Source organism: Leptonotus elevatus, chromosome 1 (assembly GCF_054856555.1).
Source record: "Leptonotus elevatus isolate MCC_2025b chromosome 1, RoL_Lele_1.0, whole genome shotgun sequence".
Lineage (NCBI taxonomy): Eukaryota > Metazoa > Chordata > Actinopteri > Syngnathiformes > Syngnathidae > Leptonotus > Leptonotus elevatus.
The window spans coordinates 34,369,294-34,391,704 of NC_141239.1; the positions used below are offsets into that span (position 1 = coordinate 34,369,294).

At 39.3% G+C, this 22,411-nt stretch overlaps 1 protein-coding gene across 8 annotated transcripts in view; it reads right to left on the reverse strand.

The window, feature by feature from the left end:
• Positions 1-22,411, reverse strand: part of astn1 (astrotactin 1) — a 309,454-nt gene that overhangs the window by 11,294 nt on the left and 275,749 nt on the right. For all 8 annotated transcript variants that reach the window (XM_086094600.1, XM_086094593.1, XM_086094620.1 and 5 more), the window contains 3 exons: positions 8,075-8,210; positions 6,547-6,647; positions 5,717-5,900 (listed from right to left, as the gene is read on the reverse strand). In XM_086094600.1, the coding sequence (XP_085950726.1) occupies positions 5,717-5,900; positions 6,547-6,647; positions 8,075-8,210 (421 nt within the window). The remainder of the gene's footprint in view (positions 1-5,716; positions 5,901-6,546; positions 6,648-8,074; positions 8,211-22,411) is intronic.

Below are 22,411 nucleotides of genomic sequence, written 5' to 3' on the forward strand. Positions count from 1 at the left end.
GGGCTAAAATGCTTGATTTTGTGGACAATTTTTCTAAAAGTTGTGACAAAAGTTGCCATTTTTTTGTTGTTGCTCACTTTTTCTGCACATCTTAAGAATTTTGCGGGCATTTTTTCTGATTGTTGCAGGCTAAAGCCTGATTTTGCTGCCAATTTTTCTAAAAGTTATGATAAAAGTTGCATTTTTTTGTTCCTGTTGGTCAAATACTTTTTTCTGCAAATTTTAAGTGGATTTTTACAAGAGATGTTTGGAAAAGCAACTGATATTTTCAAATCTTTATTGAAAATAGGTGGAATAAATTAACATATTTTACTTAAGCTCATCATCATGGAAAAGTACAAATATTATTACAGGTGCATATGCACATTATAAATCAAAATATGTAAAATTAATTGCTAATGCTATGAAATATGCAGCGAAATGCTTGTCTTTTATATTCTATTATTGCATTTGGAACAAAGTAGTTCACCGCTTGAGTGCAGAAGGTCCGGTCATTGCACGGTCAATTGCCGTGATTCCATCCATCCATTTCCCAAACCGTTTATCCTCACGAGGACCGCGGGCACGACGGAGCCTATCCCAGCTTTTAGGTGGTAAATGCTGTCAATGTCAACACATTCACTAGCATAGATATCTATGTTTGCCAGCGTCTAAAAATTTTTTTTTTGACGTGTAGCGTTCTTCATGAGTTCAGCTTCGACGTGAGCAAATTTTTCTTTAAGACTACTACCGCTACCATTTCAAGTAGACCGCCCGTGGAGCCATCTTAGGTGAAATAAGCCAAAACTGAAGTGAAACATGCATTTTTAAAATGTTTTTGTTGCGGGAAAGTTGCGGTGTTTGGACAAAGTTGCGGGTAAATGCGATTTTGCGAGGTATTCTTGATTTTGCATTAATAGTTGCAACATTGCAAAATCCTGGAGGGTCTGAAAAGTGTGACATAGGTAAGAAGTGATTAATGATGTCAAGAAGTAGACGGTCAATAAACATAAAACCTCCATCAATTTGGATTGTATTCACAGAGCAAAGACAATCTTCTTTTCCTCTGAGATGTAGCCAGAGTGTTGCCAGATCCTGTCATCCTTTTGCATCTCAAACCATCTTCTGCATCCTTTTCTCTGCATCAACAGCCTTCTTGTCTTCCCTCACTACGACGATCAACCCTCTCTTCGGTCAAACTTTCTTTCCTGGTAGCTCCATCCTCATGCTCATCTTTCTACCTATATCCTCACTATTTGTTCTTTAAACGTGTCCACACTCTCTAAGTCTGGTCTGCTGATTTTGTTACAACACACATGACCTCGATTCTCCCTCTGATGAGCTCATTTTCAATACCATCAAACTTGGTGATTCCTAAAGACAACCTTCAGCAATCTGTCATTTCTCCACTGCCACTGTCTAAGCCGTACATCATGGCTGGCCTCATCACTGTTTTATAAACATTACCTGGCCTTCACCCCAACATAAAGCACCAGACACTTTCCCCTATATTACTTATTTATAAGCTGCTTGGATCAGTTTCTTTGCCACCTTTGCACATGAATGCCGCCAATAACGTCAATTGACGTCAACTACGTTTTTTTTTCTCAATGAGCAGTGCAACGTCTTGTGCAGCACTGCCTTGTCATTGAGGTTGTAAAATCCCAAAACAGCCACTAACTATGGCCAGCAGATGGCAGCATTGTATCTCTTTTCAATGGGCTCCCGGTGTATGGAATTACAATGAAACATGACAAATCAGATGAAATAGAACGTTTTCAAGGATGACGTGAATGATCAAAGCCCTTGTCACATTAAATCTAATTCACAGAGCGTCACTAAACAAAAAATATTAGTGTCAAAGTCACTGTTGTGCAGAAAATGTATCTTTTCACAAAAAGCTCATTTTCTCCTTATCTTTTCAATTTTCGCTCAATGTCACTCAAATTACCTACCGGTATTTTCAAATGATGATTACTAAAGAGCGGAATAACGTACAATCATAACTTTTTTTCTAATGAAAGAATGGAACGCGATTTTCCATTTGGTACCCACCATGTATATATTTGGTCAAAACACATGATATTCTGTTTGCCTTGAAAGATGAGTTAAACTACTCAAAATCGGCTGGCATTATCGGGGTTGTTTTTGGGATGTTTGGCAGTCAAAGAGTTAAAGTCCTCCACCCTTGCTATCGCTTCTCCACCTTTCGAAATGTTACCTTAATCCACCTGCTCCCGTCTCTCACCACAGATCACAATGGTAAAGCTGGCCTGCACGAGTCTTTAGCTTCATTTTGTGGCTCATCAACTTAATTATGTTTCCAAAACTTCCCAAAAGTCCTCATATGCCTCTTGTCTGGCCGTTGCCACCTCAACCTTCACCTTACATCTATTCTTGCCTCCATGCCTCAGTTTTCTCAGTGTCATTTCTTCTTAGCTAACCGTTTCCTTTTTATGCTCTCCTGCACTTCCTGATTCCACCACCAAGTTTCCTTCTCTCCTTTCCTACCAGCAGATACACCAAGCCAAGTGTTCTTGTGCTTGTCTCTCATCACTTTGGCTGTACAGGTCCACTAAGGGCCTTTCTTACCTTTTCTCTGAACCTCACATCACATTCTTCCTTTCTCAGTTTCCACCACATGGTTAGGTGCTCTGCCTTTGAAGTTTGTGTGTGTGTGCGCGTGCCACGCGTGTGTTTGTTTCAGGCCAAACATCTATTTGACTGCTCTTTCATGTTAAGTTAAACAAATCATGCAAATGCAGATGGTGCAATAGAGTGTCTAGCTAACTTCTTTGCGCTGACAGTTTCTTGTCAACAGTTCTTCTTGTCATTTTTATTGTGGTAAGTCATGGAGAACACTTTATAAAAACTCAACATTTGTCCTCCTCTCCTTTTTGGCTATTGGTCTGATCCAAATGACGATCACACAGGGGCTCCTAAGTTCTCTATCTGGTATATATATTTTTTTATTTATTATTTTTGACCTCAATATATATATATATTAATTTATTTATCAATGTATTTATTTATTTTTAAAGCAGATTTCATTTGGTGATGCACTTACAGCCCCATCCATCTATCCATCCATTTTCTCAACCGCTTATGGACAATGCCTTAATTTTTGCATGATTGCGTAGGTTTTTCTGTGGCTACTTCCTCCCACATTCCGACAACATACATTTGGGTTAATTAAATATTCTAAATCCTCCGTAGGTTTGAATGCCAATGGTTGTTAATTTAGTTGCTATCTTGCATTGCGATTGCAATTGCCAGACACAATCTCCGACTTGAGTTCATTTTGTCATCGAGTGCTAAAGCAGCACTGAAGACCATCCCAGAAGTGATGCCACCCCAGAAGTCCAAGGTATGACATTACGTACCCTTTTGACATCTACTGCTTAGTGCACCGGTGTTACTATTGTCTTCAGAGCATTATAAGTGGTTGTATTGTTCTCGGTCAATGTTTGTAAAACGGCCAAATTCATTCTTTTTGCTGTTTTTTCACTGCATACATCTCTAAATGTAAATGAAGTCTGCAGGCGAACCCAAAACTGAAACTGAGTGCTATTTACAGTATTGTTGAGCATAAATAATATCAACGTGATATGTTAAATGGGGGTCCATCGTCACTCTACGACGGATTGCCTACCTCTGACCATAGGTAGGGTGACCAACCGTCCCACGTAGCGCGTGCACGCATAGTGTTTGACGCTTAATTCATGCGTCCCAAAAATTGGAGTCGTGTCCCGTAAAATCAGTTCTTGCTCTAATAATAGTGAATAATAATAATTAGAGTTTGGTGTGATCACTGTCAGCCGTAACCACGACAACAACAAGGCGTAGCCACGGACTTTCATATGTGCAGCAGATCCGTGTGTGTGAGTAGCTCACAAAAAGTCCCCCTTGTTGCCTTATTGATGAAATGTGCTATACAAACAAAACTTGCCTTGCCTTTGCCTTCATGGCCGCCAGACTGTCGGAAACCACACAACCCCTGAACCACCATAGCTGCTTATTTTGTTGTTGACCCACTTCTGCTCAACACCTCAAATCAAAAGACTTTTCTCATTGAAGCAACGCCGGCATAACTAGGATGTTGTGTTGACGCAAGAAAAAAAAAGAAAAAAAGGCAACACCTGCGTTCTAAAGATGAATTTAATCTACGCTGGTCTGAGAATGCACAGCAACATCAAGACACTGTTACCTTTGTAAACATTTCACTCGGGATACGGCAACCGACATTAAATCACGTTCAAGTGGTGAGTGAAATAATTTTTATCTGTTTCTATGCCGGCAAAATTTTGCCTCCACATAATCAGTGGCCCTCTTTTGGGGGTGGCTGTGAATAAGTAAAAAAAACATTCTAAATTGAGCTAGTGCATTGCATGAATGTAAGTATTGTAATACTTTTATTATCCTTTAAAAGCCTTAATATTAATGTGTTCAAATTTAATGAGTTCATTTGAATGACTTTAGTATGAATCATAGCCATGAATGCAATTGTACAGTATAAAAATGCTTAATATGAAATCATCACAAAACTTATGGGCCACCACAGCAAATTCTCTTGTTGATACCCACAAAGGTGACTGATAAAGCGTACACTTCTGGTCTCAGCATTAAATTGACATTGATAGTATTTAAGATGTAAATTTATATTTCGGGTTTATGACACTTGTACAAAAAATATTTATCAAAAACATCGCAGTATTTATCAGTAATATAATGAAAATGCTGTGAAATGTGAATATTAACTGTGGAAGTCAGTTTACTGCGTGCACCCCTAAATTTTCTCCCTGTGCTACTAAAATTTTAAGTTAGGGGCTACCACGCTCCTAGCAATTTTTTTTTAGTCTGCAGCCCTGATAGGGCATTGTTAATAAACCATACAAATCCTGTAGGTATGTGCCAGAAATGGGCAAACCACTATCAGTGAGTCTAACCGCGGGGTGGGGTCGCCGCGTCGCTGAGGAGTGTCCCACATTGCCCCTCAGATGATTAAATTAAAGTGAAATATTCAGCAATAGCAACATTTAAAGTAGCGCATATTTACTCATTTTTGCGGAGCGGCGCATTTTTGCCCCATTTATCATGTCGCTCTTGTATTTGTTTACAAAGTAGCTCATCTATTGCCCAGCTCAGTGAACTAGTGGTAGAGTGTCCGCCCTGAGACTGGTAGGTCGTGGGTTTAATTCCCGGCCGGGTCATACTGAAGACTATCAAAATGGGACCCATTGCCGCCCTGCTTGACACTCAACATTAAGGGATGGAATTGGAGGGGTTAGATCACCCAATGACTCCCGAGCGCGGCTGCTGCTGCTCACCGCTCCCTCAGAGGATGGGTCAAATGCGGAGAACGAATTTCGCTCCACTTTGGTGGGTGTGACAATTGGTGAATCTTAATCTTAATCTATTAGTTGTTGGCAGTGTCACATCGCACAAAGACTGAACAATTTATAAGATAATATGATCATACATAATATGATATTGTCGCAAGGCCAAGACTAGGAAAAGACCAAAAACAAAGAATACCCAAAGATCACACACTAAACGATCGAGATGACGGGAGCGCGCTAAGACGCCAGGAAGACTCTCGATCTAGAACTTACTCAAGTCTTTAGCCTGAGACCGTGAAAATCTTTTGGCGTAAGCCCAACATAAATTGTACAGATGATGTCTCCTCTGTGACTAAACATATGCGCCCGCAAAACATAAAGAAAGCATCTGACTTCACCTGGGTCCAAGCTCATCCTCACACCTCCAGGTAAACTCTCCAAAGCTCTCGTAGCGCTGGTTGTAGTGGTAGAGAACTCGATGCAGCGCTGGGGCACCCAAGTCCATCAGAGTGTTATACGCTGTCTGTTGTTCCTTGCCACTCGTGTAGCCATTAAACAGGTTGTAGATTTTATCAGCGACTTCTGAATGGGCACAAACAATCATTGATACGGTTTCAGGGGACACAATAATGACAATAACAACTGTGAGAGCAATGGTAGAACTTTTGGAGACTTTTGAAGATTTGCAGGGAAAACTGTTATTCCAACTCTCGGGTATACATATTGGCCACAATTGAGACATATCCACATGTTTTGGATGCCAATAGTTTGTTCAAGAAAAATACGAACGCAGTCCAAGTTAGGATTTGTATTTTGCAACACGCCATTTCCAGGGAATAAAAATGACAACAGCTTGGGCTGAATGTATCATAATTCAGTGGCTGGCGCATTCTGAAATAGCTCGTTTAAATCAGCAAATCAACAGCAGGCTAACTGTTGAACCATGTGGACGGACATCATTTATAATCAACAAAGATAATGTTTGTACTGTAAATCAGCCACAGAACATGACGAATTAGGAAGAACCTCCCCAATGTCCATGTTTTTTCTGGAACAAGTGATCTCAGACTGACTAATACTTGAATACACTTGTCGAACCCACATCAATATACAGTTCACAAAAAGTAACTGGATGGATTTCTATTCTAGTCTCTGCATAAACATTATTTATAAAAACGGACAATCACAAAGCACTCAATGAGTATTTGATTTTTATCTCTCTCCTCACCTTGAGCCTTGACGTCATCCACAGTTGAGCATGGAGTTTTAATTGTGACCTCACTTGGACTGGAGCGACGCCCAGTGTTGTCGACTGCCCAAAGCCGGAACCTGGACACACACACGCACACAATATGGTAACCTATATGTACGCTGCACAAAGCGTCTTATTGGAATGTGTTGCATTTCCTGTGCAGGTAATCTCTTTGAAGACAGCCTGCATTCTCAATCACTGCTCACACGGTGCCAAACATGTTTTGACTTATATCTCCATACAGTGGCTGAAACGCTAATTGCAGCCACATGCAGCACTAAAGTTGAAAAATAGTATTTGGTTACAGCAGTTTAAGACAGAGACATAATTATTAAATTATATTCATTCCTTGACTGATCTTACACTTGGAAAATAATAACTTTTAAATAACATTTAAAACATATGTGCCTACTGTGCCTCTTACACAACATTTTCCTCGAACAAGAGCAACATTTGGATGGCCTCTCTCCGTACAGATATTTTCTATATGGAGAGAGCCTTGGGCCTTGGCTCTGTGACATGAATGAACTGCCAGACCGAGAATGGAGGAGTCCTGCTGTTGCTGAGATTTAACGGGCATGCGAAGCTTTGTAGTACTCAGACTACATAGAGTACATCAAAACATTCCTTGTATTCTGATTTTCTTCAATTTTGTTTTTCTGCCTCTTGATCTTTTTCTCAGTCGCTTCTCAGTCGCTCCCCAAACGCCGCCTCATTTCCTCTTTGAGACGTGTGTATTACTTCACTCCAGGCAAGTTGTCTGCGGGCTAAGTGTGAGCATGTGTACTGAGAAAGTGAGCATCCGCTGTGTGCGTGCAAACGGAGAAATGCATATGTAGTGTCTTGGCCACCTAATGATGGTAAACTCCCGGTGTAAATGTAGCATGAAATAAATCATCTTTGCATGACTCATTAACATCTCTCTTTCGATAAAACCCCATTGGTATTAATGCTGAATTATTTTCCCACCTATTTGTGGGAAGTGAACATTAAAAGAACATTTTGAGATAATTTCAGAATTGCCAAAATGAACCCAAATTGCGGTAATTGAGCTCGCTAATTGGCATGAGCAAAACAAAAACATACCAATGATATCAAAAACTCTTTTTACAGTTACATGAAAATAAACTGATGTGAGCCCTGATGCCAAAACCAACCCATCTAATTTGGTCATTATTAAACTTAAATTAAAAATTCACACTACACCTCGGAAACTTTCAAACTTTAATACAAGCAAAAAAATTTCCAATTGCAGCATGGAATTAAAATTCCTGATGGCAGCTCACCTGTGACAACACGTAAGCAATAGGAACCGGATTTATGGAATTTCCATTTGTTTGTATTCCTTATCACAACAAAACACCATCCTTTGAAAATCTTTTTCAACTTTTGGGAGATCCCCAAGTTCCTAACTTGAAGTGTCCTGATGAACAAGACAAGTAATCGATCATGCCATGGCAAAAAAAAAAAACAAACAAACAAAACCAAAACCAGAATATCTTACATATATGTGGTGTCAGGCTCCAGACAGCGAACGATCATGCTGACAGAGGAGGACAGCAGGTTTGGAATGTCGCCCAACATCACACATGGAGACCTGGCGCCAGACAAGATATCATCCACAAAGCTCAGAAGTGTTTCTGAAACACAGAGACGGACAAGTGACTCAAACAATGTGAAAGGTTACAACCCCATTACGCCGTTTAATTGCCGTTCCTTTGTAGTTAATGGATACAGTGGTTGCACATAGTTTGTTGGTAAAGCGCTTTGGGCACCATAAGGTGGAGATAAAAGCGGTCCAGTCCAGTCATTATGAAAATTGAAATCAAATAAGTAAGAAAGAAGTCAGAAAGGAAATATCCCAATGAATTATCATTAAATGGATGAAAAAATACAAAGCAATGACAATGTTTTTTTTTAAAATTACATAACATACAAGTAGTAACATATTCCATTTCTAAAGTATTTCAGACTGCGCTTAATTAATACGTTAAAAAATATATTTAAAAAAAACATCTTCACTATGGGGGTGAAAACAAATGTAATGTAAAGCAGGCTTTCTTTGTTCCTGCATGACTGTGTAAAATCTCGCAAAGTCCAGCTTTTCTAGAAAAAAATTGATAATGATTTTTTTTTAAATCATATCTAACACTGTCTTAATGTCTTAACCTGTAAACCAATCTTTGGTGTGCATATTAAAATCAATCAATCAGAGGACTAAACATAGACTATTTAGCTGAACTCTATCTATCTATCTATCTATCCATCCATCCATCCATCCATCCATCCATCCACCTACCTACCTACCTATCTATCTATCTATCAATAATGCTGGACTGAGACACAAACGTTTCTCTGGCTTTCTCAGGGCACTGAATCAATCACATTCTGCCTTCCACCTCTCATCCGAGAAGGTTTCATCAGTTCATCATGCAACAAGGCTTGGTTAGAACTACACCAGCCTTGGTGCGGGGAACCGGACTATTTTGTTCTCCGAAGTGATGAGAGGCGAAATCTCTTTCAGCAAGCCGTCCAGCGATCGATTCAATGTCCTGAGAAAGAAATTACCTGGATGAGTGAGAATACCCACAAGCACATTTACTCATCACTGCGTGTGTCTTTATTTGTGTTAATCTGAAGTAGCTGAACAACAGTGAGCAGCCCCTTAAAACAATTTGAGGAACCCCGCTGCGCACTGCCACGCCGAGACGAAAGTTTAACGTGGGTGGCCAGAAGAACATAGAGAGCAGAACTTTGTGTTTCAATCAAACGATACCTGTAATACAGTGAACGCGGTGTGCTGCCATGGCATTTACAGGCCTCAACACCAGGGGAATAAAAATCATACAGACGAACAAAAACATTTCTCTAGTGGGTTGACGCACCGCAGAGCACACAGGAAAAATGGTTGTGAAACTTTGCGCAACATTTCACAGTTGGTTTATTGGCAAGCTATCGACTTCTATACTTCTTTAAACAATGTGTGATTGTTCATGATACCGTTCTCAACTGACTAAATACTGAACGCAAAACAATTGCATCACAATAAATCCCAGTGTGTGGTCACTTTCAGATAGATTAGCCTACACATACTCAGCATGGATCACAGCACTAAACCGCAGATTGCCAAAGGAGCCTGAGAGAAAAGTCATTGTTTATTCCAGCATGATCAAACTAATCTACAGGTACAATACAACAAACATGATGAATCCCAAACAATAATGCTCTCAAGGCCAAACTGTCTCGATTTGGATCAGCACCAAATGGTACAAGACATTCAGCTCCTGTATAACATAAGCCTGCATTTTGTCATTTTGTTGGCGTATTAGGGCCACATATAAATATATATATATATTTTAGAGGGTGGGGGCAATATTTTAAGAAAAAAAACTTGAGAACATTTTGGGTACATTTGCGAGTTTGTAAAGTGGAAAATTTACAAGTTTATAAAGTGGCAAATTTGCACTTTATGAAGTGGCAGATTTGCTAGAAAAAAACGAGAAATACACGTAACATACTACTTGGATGTTTGTGCCAATACTTTTCGGTCGGGTTGTCAAATAAGGAGATAGTAATTACTTTAGCATAGATTAACCATATTGTGTTAAGCATTCGCTCTTTGAAGCATTGGGCGACGACGACGCCTCACTTTGCGAAGGTCCACACCCTGAGGATCAAGCATTGAAGTCAATTTGTTAAAATGTATATTTACTTGTACATTTATGTTTCCAGAATTACTATTTACACTTTTCCTTTTTTGTACAAGTAGCTAAGTTGATGTGTTGAATATTCTGCTCTCCGTCATTCACTTGCATTTACCTAAAGTATGCTAGCTTCTGATTGGTTTGTGTTAGTCAGCTGATAGGGGATCAGGAAGTGTTGTCACTCTAGCTGCCGTGTATGCAGAGTTTAAATTAAGAATGAATCCGTCTCCATCCTGCCTTTTCATTTTATGAACAGTGTCCCATTAACCACCAACGAATCCTCACATGATTAGACTATAGCTACGCTATCTGTATTTGTCCTAAGTTTGAGTTTTTTTCTCGCAATTTTTTTTCTCTGAATATTACCCCCCCCCCCTCCCCCTGAAAAAAATATATATGAAGACCTAATACGCTGTCCTATGAAGATAAATGCAATTTAATTCAGAAATTTAGGAAAGAAAAAACAACGAAGCAATCCTACAGTCCACACATTTCTCATGCCTGAGACATTGTAACACGTCACATGACGCTGGGGAGGGAAAAGGACTAACTCAATTTGGACATTTTTACTTAGGGGTGTACTCACTTTTGTTGCCAGTTGTTGAGTTATTAATGGCTGTATTTTGAGTTATTACCATACATTTTCATAAGCTGTATACTGACTATTTTTGTTTTTGTGAAAGTGTTATTTATTCAGTAGCTCGTCTGCTCTTCACTGAAATTTCACGGTCCTTGCAATATTTTGTCCAATGTACCAATAAATTAATTTGACTAGAAACCAAACCAGAGCTATTTGAGACCTTAAACACATAAATCTACAGCATACAGTAGGTACATATTAATTTCCCCATGAGTTACTCTTAAGAGTCCTTGATCTCTTGAAGGTGCTATGAATATCTGATATAAACATGGTATTGCTATTTTTTAGAGTATTGCGTAAAAGATGAATTATTGGCGAGAAAAACAAGAATGTTTGAAAACATAGTGAACTGTATTTTCTGTCATTTGGAGAAACATGCTGTACTACCCACAATGTGAGAAATATGAGCCTATATTTATTTTTTGCAGCGCAAGCCAAGCAGCGTATCCAAAGATGACACTGAAAGGACTCTTGTTGCTCATATTTGGAAAAGTTTTAAATCTGTCTATTTAGCAACAGTGCCCAATCCTCCAGGAGACAAGACTTTCATGTCTGATAGCACCTGGTTAGCAATCAAAGGTTCCGGCTGGTACGATGGAGGATAAATGTGGTAATAAAAGTAAGATATTAAATTGATTTTTCAAATTTATTGCTAAAAGGCGGAGAGCTACCGATTCTTTTGTACAGCCAGCTAGTCGCATATCATGCCAAACAGTTTTATGGTTTTAACAGCGATTAGAGGTAATGACTGAAGTTAAAATATATTGAATAGCCTACAATTGAGTCCTACGATAACTTTATTTTATGAGTGAGAATATTTATTCAACAGTAAGTAGTAATTTAAAAGAAAAATGGGGCCCCCTTTAAAACCACCTGTTGTGAAGAAGGAAAGGTTCCATGCAAAGGGCAAGGAAATGAGAGCTGGTTGAAGGAAACTGAAGGTAATAAATGGGCAGGAGCTTGTGAAAACTATCTACACCACACATTTGCTATAAGAATATAAAAATGCAAAAATGTCAGGTAAGCGTAACAATTTATTTTGAATGCAAAGGGATAGAAACAACATTGAGAAACAAACGGTCGAGAGCCTGTTTGACTTGTCCTTCAGCTGGAGATGTTTACCCTTAGCATTCTTCAAGTCTGATTGGTTGGAAAATCAAGGATTGCCAGGAGACTGATTTATGGGAGTTATGGGATCTCTCACCTTTTGAAGTTGTGCCTGCTTTTGTCAGTTCAGTTGTGCAGGCCTGGGGAGGCGGTGTGTGTGCATGCATTTGCGTGTGTACGTGTGTGTGTGTGTGCTGACCCTTCAGGTCAATCTGTCTTGCCCTGCTTCTAAATGGAAAGGAGGGGTGCTTTAAAGGTAAATCTGGTTTTGCAGTGGAAGCTACATTTGAAAGCTGCATTCATACGTTTGTCCAATATGGAAACGGCAAGTTAAGTGACTATTGAGGAAAAAAAGTTGAAAATTGCTAACAGAAAAATTTAAAGTGGTTAAGCGCTGACTTCTCTAGCTGAAGACAAATTGTTAGAATTTTTTTTGGTTTGTTATTTTGTTTTAAGGAATGTCCCGACAAAGTTGTGGATGAGCATATGTCAAAGGTCAAACTGAAGTACATGCAATGCAACATTGCATGTGTGTGTGGGACACTTTCTGGATAGGAAAGTTATATTGAAAGACAATAGCACTTTTTGGATTTTGAAGACATTTCAGGTCTAAACATTGGGAAGCTTAAGTCCATATACCACTGAGGGCTGAAAGTTTGTGACACTAGCTAATAGGGATTTAACGATAACGGCAATATCGTGATATCGTATTGTTAAAACTGCCACAATATCATCGTCGTCATGTCACAATATTAAAAGCAGCTTATCTGTAAAAAAAAAAGAAAGGAAAAAAAAAGAAAGAAAAAAAAAAGAGTCAAGTAGATTTCCATTTGTGCAGTTGTAGCACCCTCTGGTGGCTATTTTTTTTAGTGCAGTTTAATTTTTAAAAGGCATGTTTTGGCCCTTCTTTGTTTAAAATCTACGCTAATCAATAAATTAGCAAAATTGCTTTTAACTTCTAAAAACAACAACCCTGTTGTATACTGTAGGAGGGAGAAAGTGATGGGAGGGTGGGAGCAGTAGTTGTTAAAAAAAGAAAAGAGATGGAAGGTGGCTTCAGTCTACAGTCTCTCTCCTCTCCTGCGTACAAATTCTGTTTGATATGTGAGCTGTTGACTTTCTACTTACTTCACTGCACCATAAATCAAACTTTTTTTTTTTACACTGTGTCTTTAGAGGGGCGATAAGATGTTGTATAATTTGATAAAATTACCCCTGACCAATTGATAGCAGTTGCTGTGAGCGAGCTTTGCACGCAAATACTCTTTTTTTTTTTTGTTTGCCAAACGCATCAATGAAAGAATGCAACACTTGAAATGCGGAACTTAGGTTAAACATGTTGCCGAAAAGGGATAAAAGTTGCATGCCTGTTTTATGTTTTCTGCATTTGATTTATACATTTAGAAGTCAGTTGTGTTTTCTTCTTCTGTTCTCTCCGCTTTTCATTACCTCCCTCTCCTTTTTCTGTTTGTCTCACACTTGCACTCGTCTGATATGGGCAGTCCACACTGACAGCATTTCAAAGTGTGTCTGAAGTGTTTAGGCTGCCCATCAGTTGCACTACGCACGCAAGTGAAATTACACAGATGAAGCAGCTCTCACCGAGTTTTGCATAACAAGTGAAACACAACCCAAAAATAAGTTTTAATCCAAAACACTCCGCTCCTCAACCCCAAATCTGTAAATTAGATCATGACTGGTAACAGCCAACAGTTTCACAATTGAGGCCTATTGGAATGGAATTTTGAAATATGTTTTCATAGAGCCTAAAAAGGGGGGCACAGGCCCACAAGAATCTCTGTAAACATTGGATCCTTAGGTAATTTGTAAAATATGAATTCATACCTGAACACTATAATTTCACTCTGTCTGCGTTTGTACTTGTACTTGTACTTGTGGTAGACCACTGGCTAAAAATCCAGTCTGCGGCCAAAGGAGCCCTATTTTTATTTTGTTGATCCTTAAACCCACTATCTGACAAGTATGAGTGGACATCTTAAGTATTCCCCCACAACATTGAGTTGTTTTCTTTTGTGTGGAATACTACTACTACTACTTCACTGTAATCCCTGCTACAGTATATTGTGGAAATCAATTAAGCCCTTGCATGTGGGAAAGGAGAGCCACGGAAGCAGATGAACTTTTCAGCCATTTAATAAAAGTCATTAAGTCTGGGCAACCCATGTTTAGACCAAAAAATGACATTTTGTAGGACATTTTATTTTATTTTATTTTATTTATTTATTTTTTTTACATTTGTTGGCATCATGAAATTTACAATCAACATATTTTTCCCTTAAAATTATTAATTTTCTCAGTTTAAACTTTTGACCTGTCATCTATATTCTATTCTGAACAAAATATTGAAATTTGGCACTTCCACAATAATTGCATTCAGCTTTTATCCACAATTTGTATAGTGTCCCAACTTTTTGGGAATTGGGTTTGTAGTTTTGAAACAGCTATTCATATTTCGGTTGGATTTGCTGTTGTTTTTTCCAAACTCATAATTAACTTCGAACCGTGCTAAGATTTGTAGGACTATCCACAAAAGTTGAATAGAGGTAACTCGACATGTTCTTGGCTGTTGAAATAGCTATTAGAGGTTTCATAGGGTTAAATATTACAGTACCCAATAATGAGCCGATACTTTAGATATCCGTCAATTCAATTGTTGGTTTCTTAATTTCTCCCTCATTGACAACTACACTTGGTGGTCTGACCGGCTTCTTCAAAACTTTGTTGTGGAACTGACCATGAATCATCACCAACACTCCTTGCCAAGATGCACTTGGAGATTCTATTTTTGGTTCTTTGCATCCAATGCCATGTTGGAATATTGCAGCTTCTTCCTCTTTGTACCTCTTCCACTGCATCCTCCCTCGGGACTATTAGCTTAATAATGAAGACATATTGTTGAAAAGCAAAACAAAGGAATAGGTCTGATTTCAGACAGGCACTGGCAATCTCTAGGGAAAAGATGATGTTTCTGGCCATGGTTTATCAGTACTTTCCAATTTTTTGTTGAGAGTTGAGAGAATCTGGTGTTGGCTGCAAATACTTTGCTTTCCTTTTCTCTTCATCTATGACAAAAGGCCCACAGAGTGGGAGCTTGGATTGGGCATCAAGGGGCAGAGTTTGATTGTCAGGGCCGTCGGAATCTACTAGCCTGGAAATCCGGACTCACTCACGGCTTTGCGGAGTGACGTCAGAAAAGCGACATTAATTTTTCTGCGGAGACGGAGTAAAAATCCAACATCCAGCTGAAGAGAGACAGTAGTGAATGACTTATGTCGTTGTTGCGGAAAAAACTTGAAGAGTGAACAGTGACGTTGCTCACAAAGACGGCGCCACGCAAATAGACAAATTTGATTGGCCGGCCTGTTTTCGGCCGGAGCCGAATTGCTGTCTATGGACGCCTGTTCAGACCCACTTTGTCTTTTAAGAAAGTATATACAGTATATTATTATTATTAACATTATTATTATTATATATTTACTTTTTGATTTTTTTTTTTTTAAATAAGAACAATGCATTGAAATGCTAAACCTACACCTGTTATTTCATATGAAATGTAATGGTTCAGATTGAACAACAAAATCAGGTTGAAACAATTGGATCCAAATTGTTCAATAATATATACACACACACACGCACCCACACCCACACACGCACACACACCCACACCCACACACAATGCTGCTCAAAAGTTTGTGAACCTCTTGAGCAATTTGGATCTTCCATCTGTTTCAACCTGATTTTGTTGTTCAATCTGAACCATTAAATTTTATATGAAATAACAGGTGTAGGTTTAGCATTTTAATGCATTGTTCTTTTTTTTTTAAATAATCAATTGTGTAGTCAAAACTTAATTAAAAAGAGTTTTGGGTCAATTCATGTGGGTGCAAAAGTAAGTGAACCCTGAGCTGCATTGCTTAAAACAAGCGGTCAAGTAGGATCAGGTAGGACAAATTGGTGGCTAAACTAACCACTGAAATGGACCATGAAATGAGAGGTTTAGCAAATAAATTGTGCATCAGTGACTGAAACAGAAACAAAACCACATCACTTAAGTCTTACCCAGGTGAACCCATACAGGTCAGTCATGCTGAGAGGAAGATAAATCTCAGGGGGCCTCAGGAAGTGAGTAGTGACAGCACATTTGTCTGGGGAAAGCTATAAAGTCATCTAAAAAAAATTAGCTTCATCATTCCACTGTGAAGCAGATCATCTGCAACTAGAGAACACTAAAAATTACTATTATCATACCTAGAAGTGGACGACCTTCTAAAATATCAGCAAGAACCACAAGAAAAATGATAATTCAGGTGAAAGCCAACCTGTGCATCACATCGAGGGATTTGCAGACCTCTTTTGCTGCATCGGGGACACGTGCATGCTTGGACAATCAGAAGAAAAGTCAATCAATCTTTCATGGAAGGCTTGCTAGGTACAAGCCTCTGCTCACAAAAAAGGTCAAAGCTGCGCATCTCAATTTTGACAGCGAGTATCTAGGCAACACTGAAGCTTTTTGGAAGTCCCTTCTGTGGACAGATGAGTCCAAAATTTAACTGTTTGGTCACAACTAAAACAGTCATGTTTGGTGAAAAGTGAACACTGCATAGCAGCAAAATAAACTTCTCCCTACAGTGAAGCATGGGGGTGAGAATGTTAAAGTCTGGGCTGGCTTTTCATCCTCAGGACCTGGACAACTCCACATAATGCAGGGAATCATGAACTCCGAGGAATGTTGTGAAATCCTGGATCATAACCTGAAGCCGTTCTTGGTGAAGTTAAAGCCTGGTAGACGATGGATCATGCAACATGACAATAATCCAAAGTGTTCCAGCAATACAACCAAGGAATGGCTGAAGAACAACAAGATTCATATTCTGGATGTGCCCAGTCAAGTGACTTAAATTATTTTAAAATACTGTGGCGAGACCTGAAGCGGGCAGTTTATGCTAGACGCCCATCCAACCTCTCTCAACTGGCTGCATTTGGCAAGGAAGAGTGGAAAAAATTCCCCAAATTAGATGAAAGAAAGACTGATAAATCACTAAAGAAAGTGTTTGGATGAAGTCCATTGCAAAAGGAGGTGCAATGTCTGATTAAGTGAGAAGTTCACATACTTTTGCACCCATGAAATCTGAGTTTTTCTTAAATCTACAACTTTCGTTCAAAAATGAATGACAATATTATCATTATTTTTGTTCAAGTCCATTAGTTTCAATGTCAGTATTGTAGACAAACATTTAAAAGGTTATTTTAATATTCTATACCAAAAATCTGTATGAAAAATGTACTCCTCAGTTGATGCATGGATACAATACAATGGATGTCGTACATAAACGACAATGTAGTTTGACAGACAGCACATCTGGTGATTATTTGATAGTTATAATTACACACAAGAAAAATAAAAGCCTACTTGACATTAAATTCCAGCTTTACAAACACAGCAGTGTGAAGTAATTCTGAGTATGCATGTGAATGAATTGATTGTGATCTGTGTTCCTCTCACCCTAAAGCAAGGCTCGGCTCACTGGTCAATCAACGGTGTTAGGAAAACTGGGTAAGTCAAGTGCCACTCTGACTTGACTTAAAGTAGACATCCACCAGGTTACTATGCATATGCGAGCTTGTGAGCATGCACTTACACTTTGATCTCACCATATGTGCCTGAAGCTTGCTAAGGCAGACATTTATGCACAACAACAAGCAATCATCAGCTCCAGATATAGCTGAGTCCTGTTACTAAAATGATCATCTTCTCATTTAAAGACTGGATATTAAAGGGACACTTGATTGAGATAAAAATGGGCACTTATATGAAATGCCTCTATGTAAAAATGATGTCAGCACTAAAATTCACCCTCCTAAAAAAAAAACTCTAGTGATTTAATATGTTTTAGATGACTTCATTTCACACATTTTGCCCCACCCACTTTTGGGCTTGGCCTGCCTTCGCATACACACATTCCTACTTTTGTCCACCCAAACCTGCAAATATATAAAATCATCGGCACATACGAAAATATTGTGCTGATTGTTGTTTTTTTACTTTTACAGGTTGCCGTGGACAAGGAATGTGCATATCGATTTTGGTCTTCCTTTTTTGACATTTAGCCACGCAAGTTTTGTTAGACTCCGTCCGGGCAGGCTGCTAGCTAGCTTGCGTTGCTAAACAAACACAGCTATCCAGACAAGGCAGGCAGCCAGCTAGCTAGCTCCCCTTGGCTACTATCAAGGCAGCAGTTAATGATCGGCCGCTAAACAGACAACGTTTGCAGGATGAGCTTCTTTCCGATCAGACATGAGCCTCCGTATCCTGGACATCGCACCTGCCACCGATGACTGGTCAGCAAGCCAAGGAGCTGGGAATCGTCTGGTTAAAATGCTGGCTTTAGTCCAGCCAGAAGTGTGAGGAGTGGAAAGCAGCTCGGCGACGCCGTGCAGCGCTCGCTGTGGCCGGCGGCCGGTTCGAGAGCGTCAACTATCGGCTGGCGACCTGCACGACCACCCACGGAGGTTGTTCTGTCGAAAAGTAAGACTTAAAAAAAATCCAGCACACCCGCACGCGCCGTAAGAAAATGTACGTGTGGGTGGATGTTGAAAAAAAATAAAAAATAAATCGGACCACCAGCACTTAAACGAGGAGGCCATCATTCCAGACGAGCCTGGCTGTTTTCGGATGAGCGGTGCGAGCCTTCACGCTGGAGGTGGGCATGGTGGTGGGTAGGTCAAGCTAACCGTTTTGATTGAAATTTAATGACCTTTGAACAATTTAGCTTCCAAAAATCCACTCGGAACGCATTGTGTTCATGTTTTGGGAGCTTATTACAGAAAGCAAATCTGGCATGAGAGAACCTGTATCTAAAGTAAGCTGCTCATTACCTAATTATTTTATAAATCAGACATTGCGAAGCTAATAAAGGCTTCAGAGGTTGAAGTGGCAATAAGTGGAAATGTCCACTTAAATATTGGTGCAGATTGATCGCTGTTTTTGGACATTATTAACGATATATATGTTCGATGATTTTGAACATACGATTACGTCCGGTCCCCGATGTGACGTGTACCAAAACATTGGAAGAGGTAGGGGGCGTGCCTATACTGGCTATTACGAAGGTGTGCTTTTTTATTAGTTAGATATTTATCGATTTTTCCTAAACAAACTGATTACATTGAAAATGCAAGCTAATATTTCCTGATGAAAAAAAATACATAATGATGGGCCATCGTGGCTGAAGTTTTCCTTTAATAGTAGGAATCCATACACATTGCAGATAAATACAGAAGTGCAATTTTTTGACTTTTAGTAGAAGTTTCTACTCTGACATCTGTTTTTGATGAGGCCTCAATCTCATCTATCTCGGGACCTTCATCTCCGCAAATGGCTGTGTTATCAAGGGCACACATGGAAAATACAAATAAATACATACATCACAATTTGACATTTGGCTTAAATATACTGTAACACTATGTTCTTTTCGTTGTCTTAAGGCTTCAGTAGTATTCCCAGATCTCTGTTTTTAAAACAAATAAAAATATAGCAGTTTTAGGAAGCATATTAATTTCACCAGCAGAACAAACTCATAAAGCTCATTCCAGTCCAAAGTACCAGAGTGACGGTATCCAAAGACACGAGGCAGCTGAAATTATATGGTCACTGTGATTGATTTTCCTTGTCACTTGACTAGAACATTCATATTAAAGTCCCATTAAAGTTGGTTGATAGATATTCAAATGCATTAATCATTAGTCCCATTTTATTACTCTATTAAACTGTCTGCTTAAATACAGTCAAAGTTATGGATTCAGTTTTGACTGATGACTGGTCGCATATTGTATTGTTGTTTTACCCTACTGTTTATGCTTAATGAAGACAATCGAAGGTAAGCGGGTGGGAAAAATGGATTTGTGACCATGTGGTAAGCAAAAAAAGAAAGAAAATAAGTTAGAATGACGGCAAAGTAAAACAAAAACAGTGCACAAACAAGCCAGCAATAGGAACAAATCAATGGGACAGGAGGAATGGGAGATTAGAGGAAGCTTGAGGGGAGCAGAAAAACCCGGAAGAATGAAGCACAGCGAAGAACTTGTGGCGAAATGTCCATCGGTTCATGTAAGTCAGATTTTCTGAGATGAAAGACAGTCAGCTGAAATCAAAACCACACTGTTCAGTCTGCTTTCAGGCCTTTTCAATCTTGTGCCTGTCTTTGATTTCTTTGCTCTGTCTATCAGCCCAATCCTTGGTGGTCTGTTCAACCCCTCGCTCCCCTCTCTCAGAACGTCCACGACCAACCACCTTTGCCTCCACGTTCACATCAGGGTGTGTTCACCAAAAGTAATCAATCATCTCCTACAGGAGAGCCAAGTTGAGCGCTCAATGCATAATGCAATGAATGCTAGTAGCTCAGATCAATAGACATGTAAAGAGAAGCAGAAAAAATGTTTACACAAAAGTTCAACTGACATCAAAACACCCATTCCTGAATCTGTGCATTCAGTTGACAATGTTGTACTTGCAGTATGACGGAATACACATTTCAGATATGAAAGCCATACTGCCGACTATCTTCAGCCAAGTCAAAAGAAATAATAAAATGGCTTTAGTCAAAGTAAAAGTACTATGAATGCTTAAAATTGTTACTATTGACTACCATCTTGTGGAGTCCTTCAAAACTACAGCACTGTACAGTATTTTAAGCCACTGGTTCTCAGCCCTCACTACCCCATCCAGCCTGTTTTCCATGTCTCCTATAGACACCACAGCTGAGGATCATTATCAGGCTTCATGCAGAGCTGGCTGATTAGCTGATGGTTTGAAACATCTGTGTTGGCTGTGGGAGACACAGAAAACAGGCTGGATAGGGTTGACAACCAATGTTTTAAGTCACCCATTTTACATTACAACAATTTCCCATCACGCCACCAAACAAAAATAATGATGATTTTTCTCATTTTATCTCTAAATGTAATTATCCAATGTGAAATCTGGCCTGTTTAATTGAACAGTTGTTATAGTTGACTTGGTAGTATTTCTTATTCTGTTGTATGGCAGGAAACAGGAGAATCTACAGATGTATGGCCTGCATTCTAATTTTACATTTGTGCCTGTTCTAGTACTCTAAATTTATAAATTGGAATTAATAAATTGGATAATTTTAAAATGGATTCCTCTTATGTTGCAAATAGGTGACGGTATCACATGCAAGAAGTGTACTTTGGTTACAACTTATCCAACACAGTGTCAAGGCCAAAGCACTCTAAAACGTATGTGATATTTTACACAAAAAGATGATAGCGGGGTTACTGGCAACACTTAAAGCTTTAGTTTCTTGCAATAGAAAGGAATCAGCAGAAACATAAAGTATATGCATGATGATATCATGATGTTGATAACCCAATGAGAATCAATGAAAGAATCGATAAGGACTCAAATCAATAAGAAGCATATTAAAGGTCCATGTCGCAAGATACAGAGTTTTTATAGATTTGCGACCCCTCTGGCAAAAAGCGGCATGGAAGCCAGCCCTGAGTGCCAAGACGTACGTTAGTGGTAGTTTTATTGTGCATTGCTTATCATAAATAGATCCTATCACATTTTCGTGACGAGGTCTTGCCTTTTTAGCAAGGAGAAAGCAAGCCGTGGGTCTCGTTTCATCGTCTTAGGTTTTTCCACCTACTCCAATATTAACGCTGCTCCATTATTGATCCATGTCCGCCTGCGATGCTTGTGCGACTTCAATTTTGCCTTTATTGTCACACTAGACAGTGTTATCCTTTCCTGTTCGGTATTCTGACCGTGGTCGGGGGACGCAGGGGAGATTTTTCCCTCGGTCAGAGTCACCTTCGTGGACGACTCCCGTTGCATGTCGCCAAACTTTCGGGCCGATGGTCGGACAAAAGGAGCAACTGGGAGATGAAGGGTCGCACTGCATTAATGGTTTGTTATTATTTTGGCACACGCTTGTCTTTTCCCACAGATTCATAGAAACACTCCCAAACACTTCCGCCTTCCCAGCGCTTCCACGGAGCGAGAGAGAGCGTGCACGCGCCTGACTTCACGCTCAGGGAGAAAGCTTTAAGATTTGGTCCCGAACACCGGATCATTATTTCACTCTACAGGAAAATAGGGGACAACAGCCATTAGACCACAGTAGTGTGTGCCTCCTGTCCATTATACAAAACATGTGTGAAAGAAAAATACGTTTATTTTAACACTCCAATTTGCGTCAATGTTGCGACATGCACTTTTAATGAAATCATAATTGCCAAAATTCTCATTAATTCCATTCCAAAGTGCCATGTCCATGTGAATCACTGCAGTACATGATGCACATTATGGACAAACTCATGAGATATACATATTACTTCATGTAAT